Raw genomic sequence first — 17,542 nt, 5'->3', positions numbered from 1 at the left:
TCAACAGGAGAGGGCCTTTCAGTCATGCTTGTGGGCTTCCCAGAAGCATCTGGTTGTTCACTGTGGGAAACAGGATGCTGAACTAGACGGACCTTTTAACCTGCTCCAACAGGGCTGCTCTTCTCTTCTTGGGCAGATGATAAACAATCAGTGCTTTCTCTGTTCCTTTGTGACCCTAGCACTTTGCATGTAGCCCCCACCCTTCTCTGGCTTCCATTCTTAGAAACAAGTAGCTGAGGACAGTTGATGTCTGATTAAAAGATGCATAATGTAATGCAGACTTGGACCCCCCTCCCATGCTCTTTTTCTTCTCCCACACTTTTTTTTAAACCCCGATAATCTTTTTTAGGCTGTGTAACTGAAAACACTTGTTTAAAACTTCAACGTTTTAGTTTGTAAGGATCAAATCTCTTACCAATTTTTTACTTTTCAGGGCAGCTCGTGGTTTTCCTCAGCCATGAGGAAAACTAGCTGCAAAAAATAAATAAATACCCACCAGTTGGGACCTTATGGTGAAGAGTGGGTAATGAATTGAGTAAATGCCTATCAAATATTTATTGTATTATACATTAATTATGTATTTCTCAGTTATATTTGTATCCTGACCTTCATCCGGGGAGTGTGGAGCAGTATTTTAGCCTTGCAACCACTCTGTACGGTTGGTTCAGCTGACAGATGGTGACTAACCCAACTAACTCTGTGAACTCCGTAAATGAGCTGCCATTGGATGCTCACTTGACATATGAACAGTGTGAACATCCTTGGTTATAACTCAAGTGTGTAGTGAGTAACTGTGGTTTCATGTTATCACTTCTGCTTTATAACAAAGTTATCAAGTTCAGCTCATCAGCATAACACCCCTTCCCCCAGAAGTGCTTTTGGCCTTATTTCCAGTTTCACTTCTTGTGTGTGCACCACCTTCTGCCTAATTTTAGCTTTACCTCATGAGGTAACCTGTCATCAGTTAGCACTAAAGGTTTTTAACATCTCTTGCACTGAATTCTTATCAAAACTTGGCAGATGGGGGAGACTGGGCCATTGCTTTCACAGCATCCTTGAAAGTGCCCAGTCATTCTTTGTTAACTTTAGCATTCAGGTTGCTAATGGAATTTGTTTTTAGTTACAGGCCGATAGTAGATTACATTGACACGCAGTTTGAAAACTACTTACAAGAAGAGCTCAAAATCCGGCGTTCCCTCTTTAATTATCATGATACAAGAATCCATGTCTGCCTTTATTTCATCACTCCAACTGGTCACTCACTGAAGTCCTTGGATCTGGTAACCATGAAAAAGCTGGATAGTAAGGTATGTGCTTTACCTCACACGTCCTACGAGCATTGACTTTCAATTAAGTACAAGCTTTGGTTGGCACCTTCAACCACCAATCACTGTGTAATTTAATTTATTTGCTTTAGTTTTCTGTACGCCACTTAGAGATTGTTTTAAAATATTAAGTGGCATTGAAATGGTCTAAATCAATAAATATAAATGTTTATTCACTTCTTCTGCCAAGGAGGTAAAAGACTCCCTGTTCTCAGCAATTGCCTTAGACACTATCCTTCCCACTTCATTACATTCATTCTAGGCCACTTCAGAGTTATAAAATTTGTTGTTGTGAAGGTCTCTCTTTGAGCAATCCAGAGTGTATCAACAGTGCTGAGATATGCATGGGTTGGGGAAATAAGTTAGGGGAAGGAAATCCTGTAGGCTCATGGCGTTTACGTATCACTGTTCTGATTAAAGTTACAGATAGACTGGAAAGAGAAGCTGCTGAATTGCAACTCATTACCAAACTTAAAACCATAGAGAGACCTGGTCTGAACAAAGACATTGGATTCTTATCTCATTATACATGACTAAGCCATTTTTCACCTTCTCACCCCTTGCCTTTTCCTGTAAGACCTATTGCAGTCGTTAAGAGTCGTCAACAGGCTCATCTCAGCTATCTGCCAATCTCCCATTCCCACCACCCTTCTGAGTAATACCCCTCCCCACCTTCTCACTATATAGAAGGATCTGGCAACTTCTGTTTCAGTGTATCTGAAGAAGTGTTCATGCACACGAAAGCTCATACCAAGAACTAACTTAGTTGGTCTTTAAGGTGCTACTGGAAGGAATTTTTTTATTTTGTTCTGATTAAAGTAAGACAGACCTGACTATTGTGTGTGGGAAACAACTTAACAGAAGTTATAAGAAGATGGTCAACGCAGTAAATCAGTTTGTGTTAACGGCAGTCGTTCTGATGCAGTAGTCATTGGGATGCATTGTTCTGGTGAGTTCAGTAAGGCAGCAACCATTTGTGGCTGTAGCCAGATGTAGACCATCTTAGCAATGCTGATAATTGCTTCCATGCAGCACGTGCTCAGCCAGCCAACTCTCCTCCTAGCTGATGACTAGGTGTGTGATGTTCAAAGTGAAAAAGCAAGTCTTCTGAAGTCCATGCTGTGAGGAGAGCTTGAGGCAGAGGGCAAAGGTCATTCACGTGAAAGGATTCATGTTCAAAACAAAAAAGTTCACATTTTTATTGGGTGACCTTTTTAACTTTAAGAACGTAAAACATTTTAAATGACCAAATGATATACTTTGCTAAGGATTAATTGGAACACCGCATCTGCTGAGGAATAGAGATGAGTCACTTATATATTTCGGCTCCATCAGCTTGAATCCTGAGCTGCATATGCTGAGCTTTGCCCACTACTTTTGTGTGTTGCTGTTTGGAGGCTATACTATATCCCCACCCCACCCCCCAGCAACCACTTCTGACGCTGGCAGAATCCTTAATCCTGCATGCATAGATATTTAATCAGATTCATATGTGTATAATGCTCAAGTATGCATATGTAATAGAAAAAGAGAAAGAGAGAGAGAATTAATCCCAAGTAAACACTAAGGTCTGATTGATAGCTCCAGTTTAGTCTTTGTTGGCATATGAAGTGAGTATTTAAGATATCGAGATCTCAAAGCATGGGGCTGACAATAAAATAGTAGAAATAACAAGTAGAAAGACAAGTGGCTAACTAGGATTGTGTGCTTCCATTGCAGAACTTTGTCATGTTTTGCTCTCTTTCATTACAGCTCACAGGAAGTTATTTACAGGGGCATAAAGATTAATATAATAATAAACAGTACGTTTCTGGTGGCCAGAGAGGTATCCTAATTTTTCAGAATGGAGTGCCTTGGTGAAGAAAATGTAATTATTAAGTGTAGTCTGAACCTCAGAACCCAGGTCTGTGGCATACGTAGGAAATAACGCTCTCAATTTCCAACTTGCTCTTTGTCCCTTTCCGAGAGCTGCTCCTGATTCAGATGTGGCTTGGATACTACATTGGCTTGAGATCAAACATCTGCTTAGCAAAGATGTAGGCATCTCAACTAGCTATGCATTGATGGGGAGGGGGGCAGCTGTTCAACAACTCTGCAATGTCAGCATGGTGATGTCAGACACTGGGTAGACTGTCTGGGTTTCCTGTGATATTAATGTATCTGGTTCATCCAAATGACTTCACCAGGCTTTTCCAGGGTGGAGGATCATTCTCCGCAGTTCTCTTTCCCATCATGCACTGGGGTGCAGCTGAGGTCATAACCAAAGGATCTGTTGCCTACTTTATCTGATTACTTCCAGACAGCCAAAAATGGTCTTCAAAGCTGAATTACTACATTAAATAATAGATGGCTGAGATTGCACCATGTCTAGCCATTCATATCTCGACACTCACAAGTTAAAAGTATCCAACCCCGTCTCATTTACCACTTTATCTTAACTCAGCATACATTTTGGCGCAGTAAAGTACAGCTCTGTTTTGGAAAACCACCTGTTTCTAAAAGGGCTTTTATGATACATGTATGTTTTATTATGTTGGCTTCAATATTTAGCATGCTGATGTTGCATATCTTTAATCTCGTTCCATGCTTGTTCTTTCCTTGTGGTGGCTTCACCTGATAATTCAGAAGAGAGATTCTGGCTTTGTTTCTAGCTCTGGAAATGGAATTGGGAGTGAAGGTCAAGAAGATGCAATTTTGGATGCAGTTTTGCGAGGACAGATTGATTAACTGTGGGGATATTTTAAGAGAAATCCCAAGATAATGAAAAGTTGTCCAGCTTGCTCTATAATTCACAGTATAGTGATGGGAGATGGTGGCTGGGCTCCAAAGAACTGAGTGGGCTTGTACAATTGGCTTGGGTCAGCCAAGTGGCATATTTTACTCTTTTCAGCAGTTGACTCTCAAGCTAGATCACAAACTGCTTTTACAACTCTTTCTTTTCCAAAGCAGTTTGCACTGAAGGTGTGAGGGAAGCTGCTGTTTAAGGAAAAACAAGCCTAAAGCCTCCTTTGGGTGAACAGACTAGTTTTGCAGTTATTTTAATCCAGGCCAGCACTGACAACTGTGTCTTTTCGATGACCCTGACAGTGCTTTGTTGCAGCAAAAGAGCAATAAGCCATGAACCTGCCAATTCAATGCAAATTGAATTTGCTGGGAACTTTGTTCTGTAGGCAGACATGGAAAAGCCATTGTCACTCAAGTACCTGTGTGTTGGTGGGCCACCAGGTATTCAACTTTAAGCTCCATTTCCCTGAAATTGCCTGGCTTGCTTTTTCATGCTGCTTTTTTAGAGCGTGCGTCTCTGTTCTTCTTGGAACACATCCATGCTCCCCCCCCCCCCCCAATAAATTCACCTTTTTAAAAAATCAGCACCTCTGCATTTCTTCAAGCTAATTGCTGGAATCAGTGAATTCATGGTTTAGCAATTAGGTTTAAGAAATAACAACATTTTAATTGGCTGCCAGCTGCTTATAAATTCCATTTGTTCACAAAGCCTGCCAGGAAATTAAAGCAAGGGGAGGCTTAGATCTAAAGCACAACATGCTCTTTTCCAACAGTAGCATCCAATACCTACAACCTGTGTAAAGTCTTACCTGAAGCAGGGAGCTCCCAGAGTTGCACCCAAGAGGTTCAAGGGGCTGCCATGGAATGGAAGTATTATTCACACACATCGTGTGTTTTCTGTTTGTATGGAGGGGGTTATGAATCCCGGCCAAAATCTCTTTTCATTTGCCTCTTGAAAGCAAACTACTGTTATTAGACAGGATTAGAGCAGATCAAAGTAGATCTCTGCTTTACTTTATACCCATGGTACAGTCTTGCTCATCCAGATATTTTGGACTACAACTCCAAGCTAGCTGACGTACTGCAGGGCCTCAGAAAAAAATAGATTTTTGTGATAGAAAGTCAATTTTTTGACACTGGTTAGATTTAATTGTGTCACATTGACTTCACTCAGAATAGTTCTTTTTCCCCCTCTTGCTTTACTTTAAAGGTCCTAATCATACTACAGTGGACACTTGGGTTGCAAACATGATCCGTGCAGGATGCACGTTTGCAACCCGCAGCGTTCACAACCCGCAGCTGTGCATCTGCGCACGTGTGGGTTGTGATTCGCTGCTTCTGCGCATGCGCAAAGTGTGATTTAGCACTTCTGCGCATGCGCAACCACTGAAACCCTGAAGTAACCCATTCCGATACTTCCGGATTTCGGTGGTCCAAAACCCGAAAAAACGCAACCTGAAGCGTCTGTAACCCGAGGTATGACTGTACGTACATTAATAATACTTGGAAGAATAATGTAAATTTCCTTGGCTATCCGAATGCAAGAGAATACACTGTGGCCAAGGGTGGCTACTCCATGCTTGAGTGGTAACACTTGCTAGTTCAACTGTTTGATGTGACAGAATTGCATTCACAATTCTAAGCAACATTCTGCTCTTAGCTGGTGCTCCAGACAGCTTGTATTCAGTTAGCTTTTACTCAAGAGTAGACCTATTGAAATTAATGAACAGGGCTAACTTAATTTCAACTATACGCACTACTAGGAGGTTTTGAAATGGGTGGATTGGTGGCAACGGGATATTAAAGAAGAGCGGAGACCTAATTTAATGTGCTTATACAAATGAGGTTGGGGGACCCTGGTATCCTTAACACAGTACAATTAATGACAGGCCTCCAAAACTCTTTCGGGGGGGGAAATACTTCCATTGGTTTTATTTCTTTTGCAGGTGAACATTATCCCTATAATTGCCAAAGCTGACACCATTTCCAAGAGCGAGTTGCACAAGTTTAAGATTAAGATCATGAGCGAACTGGTTAGCAATGGAGTCCAGATCTATCAGTTCCCCACGGATGATGATGCTGTGGCTGAGATTAACTCTGTGATGAATGTGAGTAATGTGCTTACTGCAACAAGTTTTTATAGTTTTGTATTGATAGCAGTGGCATATCAAAACTGAAGGTTGTGTGAACTGGTAGACTCTATTTGTAGTAGTGCTTTGGTGCTATTCCTCCCATTTCTCAGTGGAGCACTCCTTGTTGTATAAGGAAGCAGTGGGATCTTGTTGGGTTGGCTATTGCGACGGCGCGGTGGCCCTTTTTCCCCTGGCGCTGTTGGGGCGCACTCACTTAAAAATAGAATGTGCCCACCTCACAGAACACCACTTCCACAAATTCCCTCAAACTGCCTCAGATTATCTTGTGGGGGACTTGCATGAGGTAAAACTTAATAATTAGGAGTCTCAGGCAGGATTTGTTCAAATAAACAATAACGATTTTATTTAACAAGGAAGTTTATGACACGAGTGGATAAAACTTAGGATACTTCAGTTTGCAATGTTATTTCACTTCAAGGTTTTCTCAGTTGTTTCACACTTAATACTTTGGTTCTTAACAAGGTGGTACTTTCTATCAGTTACACACCCCTTAGACAACCCTACTCCTGAGGTACTCCAAGTAATAGACCCAAGGTTTCACTGGTTTGGGAGTCTTCTAATACTAGAAGAATATCTCCCCTCCTGACTGGAATGAGTCCTAAGTAGACTGTATTCTCACGGCTTCTACTTCTTCTGGCTCAGCCTCAGCCTCCCAGTTAATTCCTGGCCTAATTACTCTTACAGGACACCACACACTTTCCTTCACACTAAGCTCAGAGACTTCTTTCTCTAGCTTGTGATATTTTCCTCAGAGTGGATGCTTCTACCCAGAACCAACTCTCACTCCCTCTCTTCCTGCCTATCCTCCCACCCTCAATCCCAACCTACTCCAAAACCCCCTCCCTTTCTCCAAATCCTCTCCTTTTCAACTCCCCACCCTGAACCTCAGCCAATCAGAGGCTGTCATACATTAATCCTTTTCTGGCATGGGGAAAAGAAAAAGAAAATACTTGGGGGCCCAACCAGCCCTAGGAAAAACAAACTTTTCTGTCACAGCTATCATCATATACAATAAATACTCATGGGTATTACCAAAATTACTTAGTACTTTCCCAGTAAATAAAATGCTGAACTGTGGTACACAAATAGTCCTACACAACCCAATTACCTGAACTGGACACTCTTTTTAAAATGTCTCTTGCTTAAGCTTGCACTATGGTCAACTTCATAACAGCAGACAGTGCCAGAGTGGAGATATGGAACATCCCTTTCACACTCAACTTTGGAATGGGGAGTGAAATTGCAATGCTATCTCTAAACATACTGTGTATGTGACAGGATCTACAAGTTGCCTCTTCCTATACCTGATTAAGCTGTGGATTGTGGAAGCTGAGTGAGTAGGAATACCAGACATCCAGAGTACCTTCCTTCCTTCCTTCCTTCCTTCCTTCCTTCCTTCCTTCCTTCCTTCCTTCGACTTTGAGTTGTGTCCATATAAAGACCCTGTTGGGTGGATCAATACGATTACTATTATCTCAGATATAAGCGGTCATTGAAGCAAAACCTCTTGCTTGGGCAGTAGCTTGCCTACAGTTATTTAATGGTCAGGATTCACCCCATGAGTCCCATCTATGGAAGCCCTGAACAAGCAACGTGATAGTATACATCTGAGCAATGAAGAGTCAGGTGGGATATGGAATATATAATCTACCCAAAAGCATTCTTTTTGGCAAAGGTTGTTCGTGGAGAAAGTGACTGTGTGAAATCTTCAGTTCTTGGTTTATAGTTGAAAATGCTAGGTCCCCCCCCCTTGTCTTGTTTTAGTGTAACAGCAGAAGTTTTTTCAGAATAAGTTTCTTTCTTTGCAGTTCTGCTGTCAGCAAAAATGCCAATACCACAGATGTGGGAAATGTGATTCTGTGCTATGAGGAGTTGAACTGAGGCTGAGGGCGCAAATGACATTTTATATTTTGCACTGAATTCCATGGTTATGTGTCATTTTAGGCTCATCTGCCGTTTGCTGTTGTAGGAAGCACAGAAGAGGTAAAGGTTGGAAATAAAATGGTGAGGGCTCGGCAATATCCTTGGGGTGTGGTACAAGGTAAGTCGGAAGCCAAGCCTCTTGACAGTGTTGTGTAAACTTTCCTTGATTGTTTCCTGCTCTTGTAGCTGTATGGGCTGTAGTCATCATTATTCGTACTCGGAGTAAACCCATTGAAATGAATGGACATGACTAATGGACCATTAATTCCAGTAGACCTACCCAGAGTATGACTAGCCCAATGGATTTACTAATGTTCAGTTTTATGCCAAAGTCAGCTTGCCCTCAGCTCCAGGGAATGTCACAGTCCTCTTTCCTATAAAAGTCTTTCCTAAAGAACATTTCTATCATGTCACCTTTAGATGACAATTAGGTTTTTCCCCCTAATTGTGCTTGGCACCATCTAATTTTTAGCACCTGGCAGTTTATTTTGATGGCTGTTCTCTGTTTTCATTGTTAGGCTGGTATTTTATTGTGTCATTATACATTTTTTATTTTTACTGATTATTTGTCAGTTGCAGCATCTGTGGAAATGTTCCCAAGGGGGGGGGGACTTTAAAAGCACACACGAAAAATTTGCATGCTGATCTGGCAAGGCTCTGTGGTATTTTATTTTACATTTGTTTTTGTAAGCTGATTTTCCAACAACAAAGTTGAGCTAAAAGTGGTTCCCAAAGATAGCAAAGTGTATTAAAAACAGATGCTGTTGCTATTTTTTCATTTATTAATTGCTTCCTATGAAGAATCCCAAAGTGATTTTACAATACAATTAATACATTTATAAAACAATTGCATATATACATTACAAATAAATTATATATAAATACAAAAACAATTAAACAATACTTCAGGTGATCTATTAATATAAATCAAAAGCAGATGGTAATAATGCAATAAATACATCAATACACAATTAAAATACAGTTGAATACAAGGATACAAAAGCACCCTCATGGCTGCCACAAATTCATGCTACATACTCAACTAAGCTGCTCCTTAAACCAAGGCTTTCAAGCATAGTGGCACCAGTAGTTTTAGAAGACTGTTCCTGATTAAATTAGACAGGCACCTAAAATTCTGGTGTTTATCTGTTAAAAACATTTTTGTTTCATCAGGTATTTTTAGAAAATTTATTCAGTTCATTGTTGGTTCTGTACTTTTTATTTTATGATGTTTTGATGATTTTATATTACTTTTTTGGTGTGTACCACCAACCACAATATTTTTGTTAGAAGCTAGTGATATATAAATACCATAATAAAGAAATGAAAAACATTTTTTTAAAAAAACAGTTTCACTCAAATAGGTACCAGACACAATCATTTCCTGCTTCCAAATAAACAAGCCTAAAACAATAAATCATCATAACAATAATATGGATGATATCCTGCATTCCATATTTATTTATACAGAGGCAGCAATCCGAAATGCAATTGCTAGAGAGTAAGCCCCTTTTGTACCCAAGGGTGACCTCTGAGTAAATTTGCATAGGATTGTGTTATAAGGTTTGCTAATCGGACGGCACGAAGCTGTCCTCTTAACGGAGGAAACACTCCTTCAATTCTGCTTAGAACGTTACACCAACAAAGGAAACCCCAGGATTTTGAGTCAAGTTGGTGTGTATAAACCATGGGTAGGCAAACTAAGGCCCAGGGGCCGGATCCAGCCCAATGGCCTTCTAAATCCGGCCTGCGGACACTCCAGGAATCAGCATGTTTTTACATGAGTAGAATGTGTGCTTTTATTTAAAATGCATCTCTGGGTAATTTGGGGGGGGCCCTAGGAATTCGTTCATTTTCTGCCAAAAAATATAGTCCGTCCCCCACAAGGTCTAAGGAACAGTGGACCGGCCCCCTGCTGAAAAAGTTTGCTGACCCCTGGTATAAACCATCCATTTTTTTTCAATGGCTACGCTCCTTCTCTTCATTTGCTCAGTTGAGAATGAAAGCCACTGTGACTTTGTAAAGCTGCGAGAGATGCTGATCCGTGTCAACATGGAAGATCTGCGGGAGCAAACTCACACTCGCCACTACGAGCTTTACAGGCGGTGTAAGCTAGAAGAAATGGGCTTCAAAGATACTGATCCTGACAGCCAGCCTTTCAGGTGAGAGAGCATCATCCTCTCCATTCTTGCTTTCCGCTGGAATACCTGTACAGGTGTGTGAAGGCTGCAAGTTCTGTCAGAATCTGGGGCACTCTTGTAAGCAGGAAGACAGTAATGTGTCATGTCCTTAATGCCTCACCGCCTCCCTCTATGACACATGCATGCGCAGCACATATACGCAGGTGTAGCTTTATAGCTGCTTATTGTCTTCCGTTGTTTTTCAGCACCTTTTAACATCTACGTGATTTGAGGTTTGTGTCTTTTGTGTCTTAACCAGCCTTCAAGAAACCTATGAGACCAAGAGAAAAGAATTCCTCTGTGAGTTGCAGAAGAAAGAGGAAGAAATGAGGCAAATGTTTGTGAACAAGGTCAAGGAAACAGAGTTGGAACTGAAAGAAAAGGAGAGAGAAGTGAGTGGCAGAGAATGGAATCTGGGCCACAGATTCATATGGCCAAAAGTATCAGGGGGTGGGTGGGTGTGAGTGTGAGTATGTATACCTATGACACTACAATTACAATATTCCAGCACTTGAGAATCAAAGAAAATGAGAACTTCCTTGCTGGATCCGACAGAGGCCTGTCAAATCCAGCATTCTGTCTCCATTGATATGAGCAGCCAGATCCTTCTGGGAGCATTAAAGGGACATTCATTCTGTGGGGAATGCATTAGAGGGTTAGGGTTGCTCCCTAATTGTTTAATCCATTTTAAAGGTCATCTAATCTGTTGCTCTTGACTATACATTGCAGTAGTATATTCCTTACTTTTTGTGTGTGAGAAACTTCCAATTCATTTAATAGGCTGGCTCCAACTTAGGAATTTTTATTTGATATGAAAGCTGTGGGGGAAAGTCTTAAAACTTCTGAATTTTTGTGTTTGAATTTATTAAGATCTACTCCAGGGCTTTCAGTATCTAAAACCTAGATGAAATAATCCCAAAATGACTGCATCCATGTCATACCTCCAGCATTATCTTACCCTAGCTATGAGCTGCTTCATTTTTTGTAAAAGAAACCTTTCAACTACAGTGGCACCTCGTGTTACGTACCTCCCCCCTTACGAATGCTGTGGGTTACATGATCCGCTAACCCGGAAGTAGATGCCCCTTGTTGACCTTTGCCCCAGGATGCGAGCGGAAGTTGCGCTCCGGCGGTGCAGAAGCAGTGGGAGGCGCCATTAGGGAAAGCATGTCTCATGTTACAAGCAGTTTCCTGTTACGAATGGACCTCCGGAACGGATTAAGTACGTAACATGAGGCACCACTGTAATCATGAAGGCATGTTTCTATCCTTCAGGAGCACAGGGGGCTAATCTGACACATGAAGGTCAGGCAAGTGGGTGTCAAATAATTGTAAACCTTTGTTCTTCAGCTGGAACTAAGGGCCAGGCCATATATTAATGGAGTGGAGGAATTGCTGTTTTCACTATAGTGGTCGCTCCACTGATGTCTGTGGAAAGAACCCGCACAAGTCAGGCAGATTATTCTTCCCATGGTGGTATGCAGGTGTATTGAGAAGCAGAATTAGTCCATCCCACATGGATCCATTACGTAGATGTTAATCAGAGCAGTGCTGGATCCAGAAGGGACACCTGTGTTTCTCATTAGGGTTTAACTCTGCCCTCTGTGGTGACCTATAGGACACACTTGCTTGGATGGTAGTGCCCTGCTGTAGGTCAGGATTGGGTTCTACTTCCTGGCAGTGGAGGCAGCGCTGACTGGGTTTTTTCCTCCCCTCCTTTGGCCAGCTGCATGAGAAGTTTGAACATCTAAAAAGAATGCATCAGGAAGAGAAGAGGAAAGTGGAGGAGAAGAGAAGAGAGCTGGAGGAGGAGATGAACGCCTTCAACAGGAGGAAAGTGGCAGTTGAAACCCTGCAGTGTCAGTCTCTGCAAGCCACTTCACAGCAGCCGCTGAAGAAGGACAAAGACAAGAAAAAGTAAGCAGTTTGACATGAGCTTCACTTTGTTTCCATCCTTTCCCAAGACATTCACACCCAAGTCAAGTCATCTAAAAATATTGCAACAGATGAGTTACTATTTTTTTTTTAAGTGGTGGGAAGGAATGAGGAGGGGCTTAAGAAGTGGTTTAGACAATTTCCAGAATTATAAAGAAGCCCCAATTTCCCGTTCTAACAGAATAAGCCAAGGAAATGTTGTATAAATTTTAGCCGTAGTTTCGCAACCATACCAAAGATTTAAGGAGGGAAAAGACCTCCATCTTAGACTAATGAAGATTGATCCAGTAAATGCCTCTTCTGGCCCCAGGATAGTCTTGTCACTTTTTCCTGAAGTTCATTAACAATGAAAACAAGCATAAAACAATTTCATACAAAAACAAGTTCATATACACACACACATATCTACACACATACACACACAACTAGTATTAATTCTTTGTCTTCTGGCCACCATGGAAGGGAAATAAGAGAGTTCTATATAAACAGATCAGTATTGTTTTATGTAGTGTTGACATTAAGCATCCCCAACAGGGTTTCTTGTTCTATGGGATCTTGAAATGCAGTTGATTTCATTTTTGGTTAGAGTAGGTTCTGTTCTCCATGTAGGTCTACTCATTATAGTGGACAAATTTAATGTTCAGGCTGCATGTTGTGTCATACCTCCGCATGAACTTGTGTGGTTGCCTTGATACAGAGTCAGACCATTAGCCAATCCAGCCCATTACGCTGAGAAGCAGTGGCTGCCCAGAGTCTCAATCAGAGATCTTTCCTACACTGCTGTGTGAGATCCTGCTAACTGGAGATCTTACAAATAAAACTGGGAACCTTCCCTCAGGCAAAGCGTATTCTCTACCACTGAGTCATGTTTCATCCCTCCAGATAAACTGGTACATGGGACCCTAGCAATTACCTTGTTGGAGCAGATCAAAGGTCTTCTAGTTCAAAGAGGGGCCCGCCATGTCTCTGGGAAGTCTAGAAAAGAGGATATTGTGGAGATACCACTTTTGATCTTTGTCTCCAGTGTCTGTTAACTGGCAGACTAAAACAGGACTTCCATATTCAAAATATATTTGTTGGATCTCATTGTAAAGCTGTCTAAACCAGTGACCACACTGCATCTTGTGATACCGAATTCCACAATCCGAATAAGCACATTTTTGTTTTGAATCAGCTGCTAAAAGTGTTTCTCCGATGTACTCTTCCGGCAGGTTATCACCTCTTTATAGCTGCTACTCGTAGTTGAGCCAGCTGCAATACAAAATGGGGATAAACAGGGATAAAAACCATGCTACTACTTTGCTACACCTGGTATTTTATACTTATTAAAATATTGAAGTTCATGGAGGTCCAGGCCTTGTTTTTGGTAACCATGCATCATAATGATAATGAAGGTGAGAATACAAGGCAATGATTAGCTCAGTTCAAGTTTTAATTTAAGTACAGTTTCCTGCTACCTGTGCGAGATTGTTTGAAGACAATGAAATCCCTCCACTGCAAATTAATAATTTTCCTGCTTAGAATGTACTGAAACTTCTGTGGCATATTTATTGTTCTTCTTCTTGCTAATACTTCTTTTTCTTGCTAATACTGTGGAGGACGCCTGCCTCTCATCTTTAGCATCTCTTTTACTTGATCTAGGATCCAAGAGCCATAGCTTGTTTTATGAGATATACTCTGATTCACGTCTGACAGTTTTCAGTGATCTGCTGTAATGCAGTCTTTCTTTGTGATACGGTTGCATGTCCAGCCTTTGAGATTAAAGGTGTCCTGTACTTAAAAAGGCGAGGATAACGCTGAAACGTCTTCCTCAACCTACGCTTGCCTATGAATACTTGCCAGCATTCATATGCATACCTAGCCAGCTACAGAAGTTGTGCATATCTTCTCCTTCTGGTCCATTCAAGGGCTAGTACGGCAGTTTTGATGCTTTGTTAACTCTAGAGAATGTAACATGCATTCTGGTCTCTGCTGTGGTCTGTAGCCTCCCCAGACCTCTGCCCCTGGTTTTTCTACCCTCAGTTCAGTCAGAGGCAACTCACCTGTTCAGGTATTCAGAACCACACAGCAATAAGCCTGTGAGGGAAGAGAGCAGGACTGTCACACTGTGCTGGTACCTCCTGCCCCACACTGCCACCACTTCCCAATGCTGTCTGTCCATGTTTGCTGAGGGTTCTGGCTCACAGGGAAAGCCTACGTGTCCATCAGGCTCCTGCATTGCAGACATGCCCCCAACACAGAGACAGAATTGGAGAGAGGCTAGCATGGATGTGGAGGCAGGGCAAGGGTGCGCAGTCCTATTTTTCTTTGTCATGCAATTATAGTCATGGTTGTGAAGGCCTTTGTAGACCTGAAGTTGCTTAGCACATACGTTGATATCCTCATTCTGTTGTTAGAGGTCAGGGTCCTAGACGATGCTCAGCTGATGCTAGCTGCCAACTTTTCCAGATTCTTATTCCCCAGAGTGGGCTCACGTCTTACCTTTGTAGCATGAAAGCCACTTCTGCCTGGACCCAGGGCACTGCTAGATTAGTGACATCTGTAAACAAGGAACTTGCGTGAGTTAGGATCATGGTGGGGATCCTTCTTTCCTACTGTTGTCAGGAAGTGGTGGTGACATCACTCTACCACGTGAATGAATCCTCCAATGATAATATTGTGAGGGATGTCAAATAGCCCGCCTTGGATCTGTGATCTCTGTTAGTTGCTTATTACTGCCCAGATACAATGCACGCAGCTTGGGCCCTAGGAGTAATAATGCAGGTTTTATAAGAGATTTTTAATGATCTGTGTAATACAAGAACTGTTGTCCTTGCAGCTACAGTGTAAAAGAGAGGAATGGATGACATTCTGCAAGTGGCATATAGTGTACCAGAGGTGGGGAGGGTGCAGAAAAAGGTGTAGGCAAGGTTGGGGGGGGAACTCACCTGAAGCAAGTTGATGTGAACTTGACAGCCAATGACTTTCTGAGCTAATGTGTGTTACAAAATTCTGTCAAGTTGCTTTGCCTCAGAATGTTAGTAGTTTTGCATTAACTATTTAACTTCAAGGAAAGAACCTTAGTGTTTTTATGTGATTTATATTCTTTATCTTTTTCTAAAAAATGATATGATTGTGTGACTAAGCTATAGAACTGACCAACAACTACATAGTCTCAGATGATGTAATATTTGCTGTGTAATACACAGTGCATTCTATTTTTTCCATGCATACTTACCCTAGGTAAGTGGATGGTGGCGATTGTAAGATAAATTGCCCATTACTTACTAGTAGTTCAAACTAAAACGTCTAGCACAAGTTGTAGAAAAGTTACAGAATTGGGCTATAAGATTGCTGTAGGGGCTTCTGTCTCATATACAAGTGGCTTCTTTGTTCGTTACGCATGCTAAATTTCAGCCTCTTGTCTTCCGTGAATTAAGAATGTTGGTGATGATTTGTGCTTGTGTTAAGCTTAATATAATGTCGTATCCTCTTGACAGATGCCTGGTTATCATGATTAGTTCTATCTAACAGTACTAGTACCTATTTCTTTTTCTTTTTTAAAAAAATTCAGCAGTTTTGGTGAACAGTCTATTTATATTTCTGTATGAATCTTATGGAGCAGCAGTGTAACTATCCAATTAGCCTGAGCAAGATGACTTACAATATGATGAGCTAAAGTGAGTCACAATAGCCTGTCTAGAACACCAGTGTCAGCCACCGCCAATCCAGGATCTTGAACAGACCCCAGTCCTTCTAACAGAGATCTTAAAAACAGAAATGCCTGAGATTGAACTACATGACTCATAAGTTTAAAACCTGTGGTCTGTTATTCAGGTAAATCTTCTCTCTAGTGCAATTAATTAGATTTTTTGTTTTGTCTTTTTTAAAAAGTAAGGCAAGAATGATTTGATTTTGATCATGGAGTGGTCTGGTTTACATAGAACATTAAACCATGGTTTAATGTTATGTGGCCAAACCTTCGCAAGCCCAAGCAAAGTGTCAGACTCACTCACATCACTTTCCTCCTTCTCCAGCCAGGAGTGTGACTTCTGCTGAGCTTACCGTATTTTTCGCCCCATAAGACGCACCGGCCCATAAGACGCACCTAGATTTTAGGGGGGGAAATAAAGGAAAAAAATTTTATTTCCCCCCCAGGTGCGCTGCGCTACACCAGGAGCTTGGGGCGTGCGGAGCTCAGCGCGCCCCAAGCTTCTGCATGCCGGCAAGGTCTCCGCTAGCGTGGGAGAGCCGGGCGCCTCTCCCAGGGCTAGCGGACCCCTGCGCTAATCCAGAAGCTTGGGGCAAGCTGAGGTCAGCGCGCCCCAAGCTTCTGCATGCCGGCAAGCAGTCCGCTGCCGCCCCAAGCCTCCCGCACCCGGCAGGAGGTCCCGCTGGGTGCGCGAGGCTTGGGGCGGCAGCGGACTGCTTGCGCGCACCTAGAAGCTTGGGGCGTGCTGAGCTCAGCGCGCCCCAAGCTTCTGCATGCCGGCAAGCAGTCCGCTGCCGCCCCAAGCCTCCCGCACCCGGCAGGAGGTCCCGCTGGGTGCGCCAGGCTTGGGGCGGCAGCGGACTGCTTGCGCGCACCTAGAAGCTTGGGGCGTGCTGAGCTCAGCGCGCCCCAAGCTTCTGCATGCCGGCAAGCAGTCCGCTGCCGCCCCAAGCCTCCCGCACCCGGCAGGAGGTCCCGCCGGGTGCGCGAGGCTTGCAGGCACTCGCAGGAAGCAGGGGGAGCCCTCCAGAGGGCTCCCCGTGCTTCGGGCGACAGGCTGCCGCCCCAAGCCTCGCGCACCCGGTGGGACCTCCTGCCGGGCGCGCAAGGCTTGCAGGCATTCGCCCCATAAGACGCACCCCGATTTCCCCTTCATTTTTGGAGGGGAAAAAGTGCGTCTTATGGGGCGAAAAATACGGTAGTTTAACTTGCAAATTAACTCAGCTTAGCATTACATATGTACCAGCAATCCTGGTTGGAAACTAGTAATGGTTAGTGAAACAAGCCAGCTTGTTTGGAAACTAACCATGGATTGATTTAAACCAGGATACCGGGTTCATATGTAACGCTAAGCCAATATTTTCTGGAATTGAAACTAAACTCAGCAGAAGTTCTATTGGCTGCACAACAGAGGAAGGGAAGAGAATACTTGCCTGATGCTTTGCGCAGGCTTGGGGAGGCTCATTCACACAACACTAGACCTTGGTTTAGTGAGGCATGTAAGTCCCAAAGGATCACATTGCTTTTTTGCCACTAACATTGTATATGATA

The 17,542-nt window shown here is 42.6% G+C and overlaps 1 protein-coding gene and 2 long non-coding RNA genes across 6 annotated transcripts in view; 2 read left to right on the top strand and 1 right to left on the bottom strand.

The window, feature by feature from the left end:
* Positions 1-17,542, top strand: part of SEPTIN8 (septin 8) — a 56,980-nt gene that overhangs the window by 32,480 nt on the left and 6,958 nt on the right. For 2 of the 4 annotated variants that reach the window (XM_081179852.1, XM_081179854.1), the window contains exons 4-9: positions 1,121-1,307; positions 6,056-6,217; positions 8,207-8,303; positions 10,179-10,347; positions 10,625-10,757; positions 12,092-12,282. In XM_081179852.1, coding sequence (XP_081035978.1) covers positions 1,121-1,307; positions 6,056-6,217; positions 8,207-8,303; positions 10,179-10,347; positions 10,625-10,757; positions 12,092-12,282 — 939 coding nt within the window. Of the gene's footprint in view, positions 1-1,120; positions 1,308-6,055; positions 6,218-8,206; positions 8,304-10,178; positions 10,348-10,624; positions 10,758-12,091; positions 12,389-13,511; positions 15,110-17,542 lie in introns of those variants that run through there. The other 2 variants (XM_081179853.1, XM_081179855.1) reach the window with 2 other exon arrangements.
* Positions 1,316-4,664, top strand: LOC308579188. Its single transcript, XR_014004353.1, has 2 exons — positions 1,316-1,744; positions 2,153-4,664. It is a non-coding gene; the product is annotated as an uncharacterized lncRNA (long non-coding RNA).
* Positions 15,215-17,283, bottom strand: LOC308579180. Its single transcript, XR_014004351.1, has 2 exons — positions 17,189-17,283; positions 15,215-16,339 (listed from the first exon to the last, which is right to left on the bottom strand). It is a non-coding gene; the product is annotated as an uncharacterized lncRNA (long non-coding RNA).

The sequence above is a fragment of the Podarcis bocagei genome, assembly GCF_964188305.1.
Source record: "Podarcis bocagei genome assembly, chromosome: 2".
Lineage (NCBI taxonomy): Eukaryota > Metazoa > Chordata > Lepidosauria > Squamata > Lacertidae > Podarcis > Podarcis bocagei.
The sequence above is the reverse complement of the archived record's forward strand: the minus strand, read 5'-3'. Positions and strand labels throughout refer to the sequence as shown.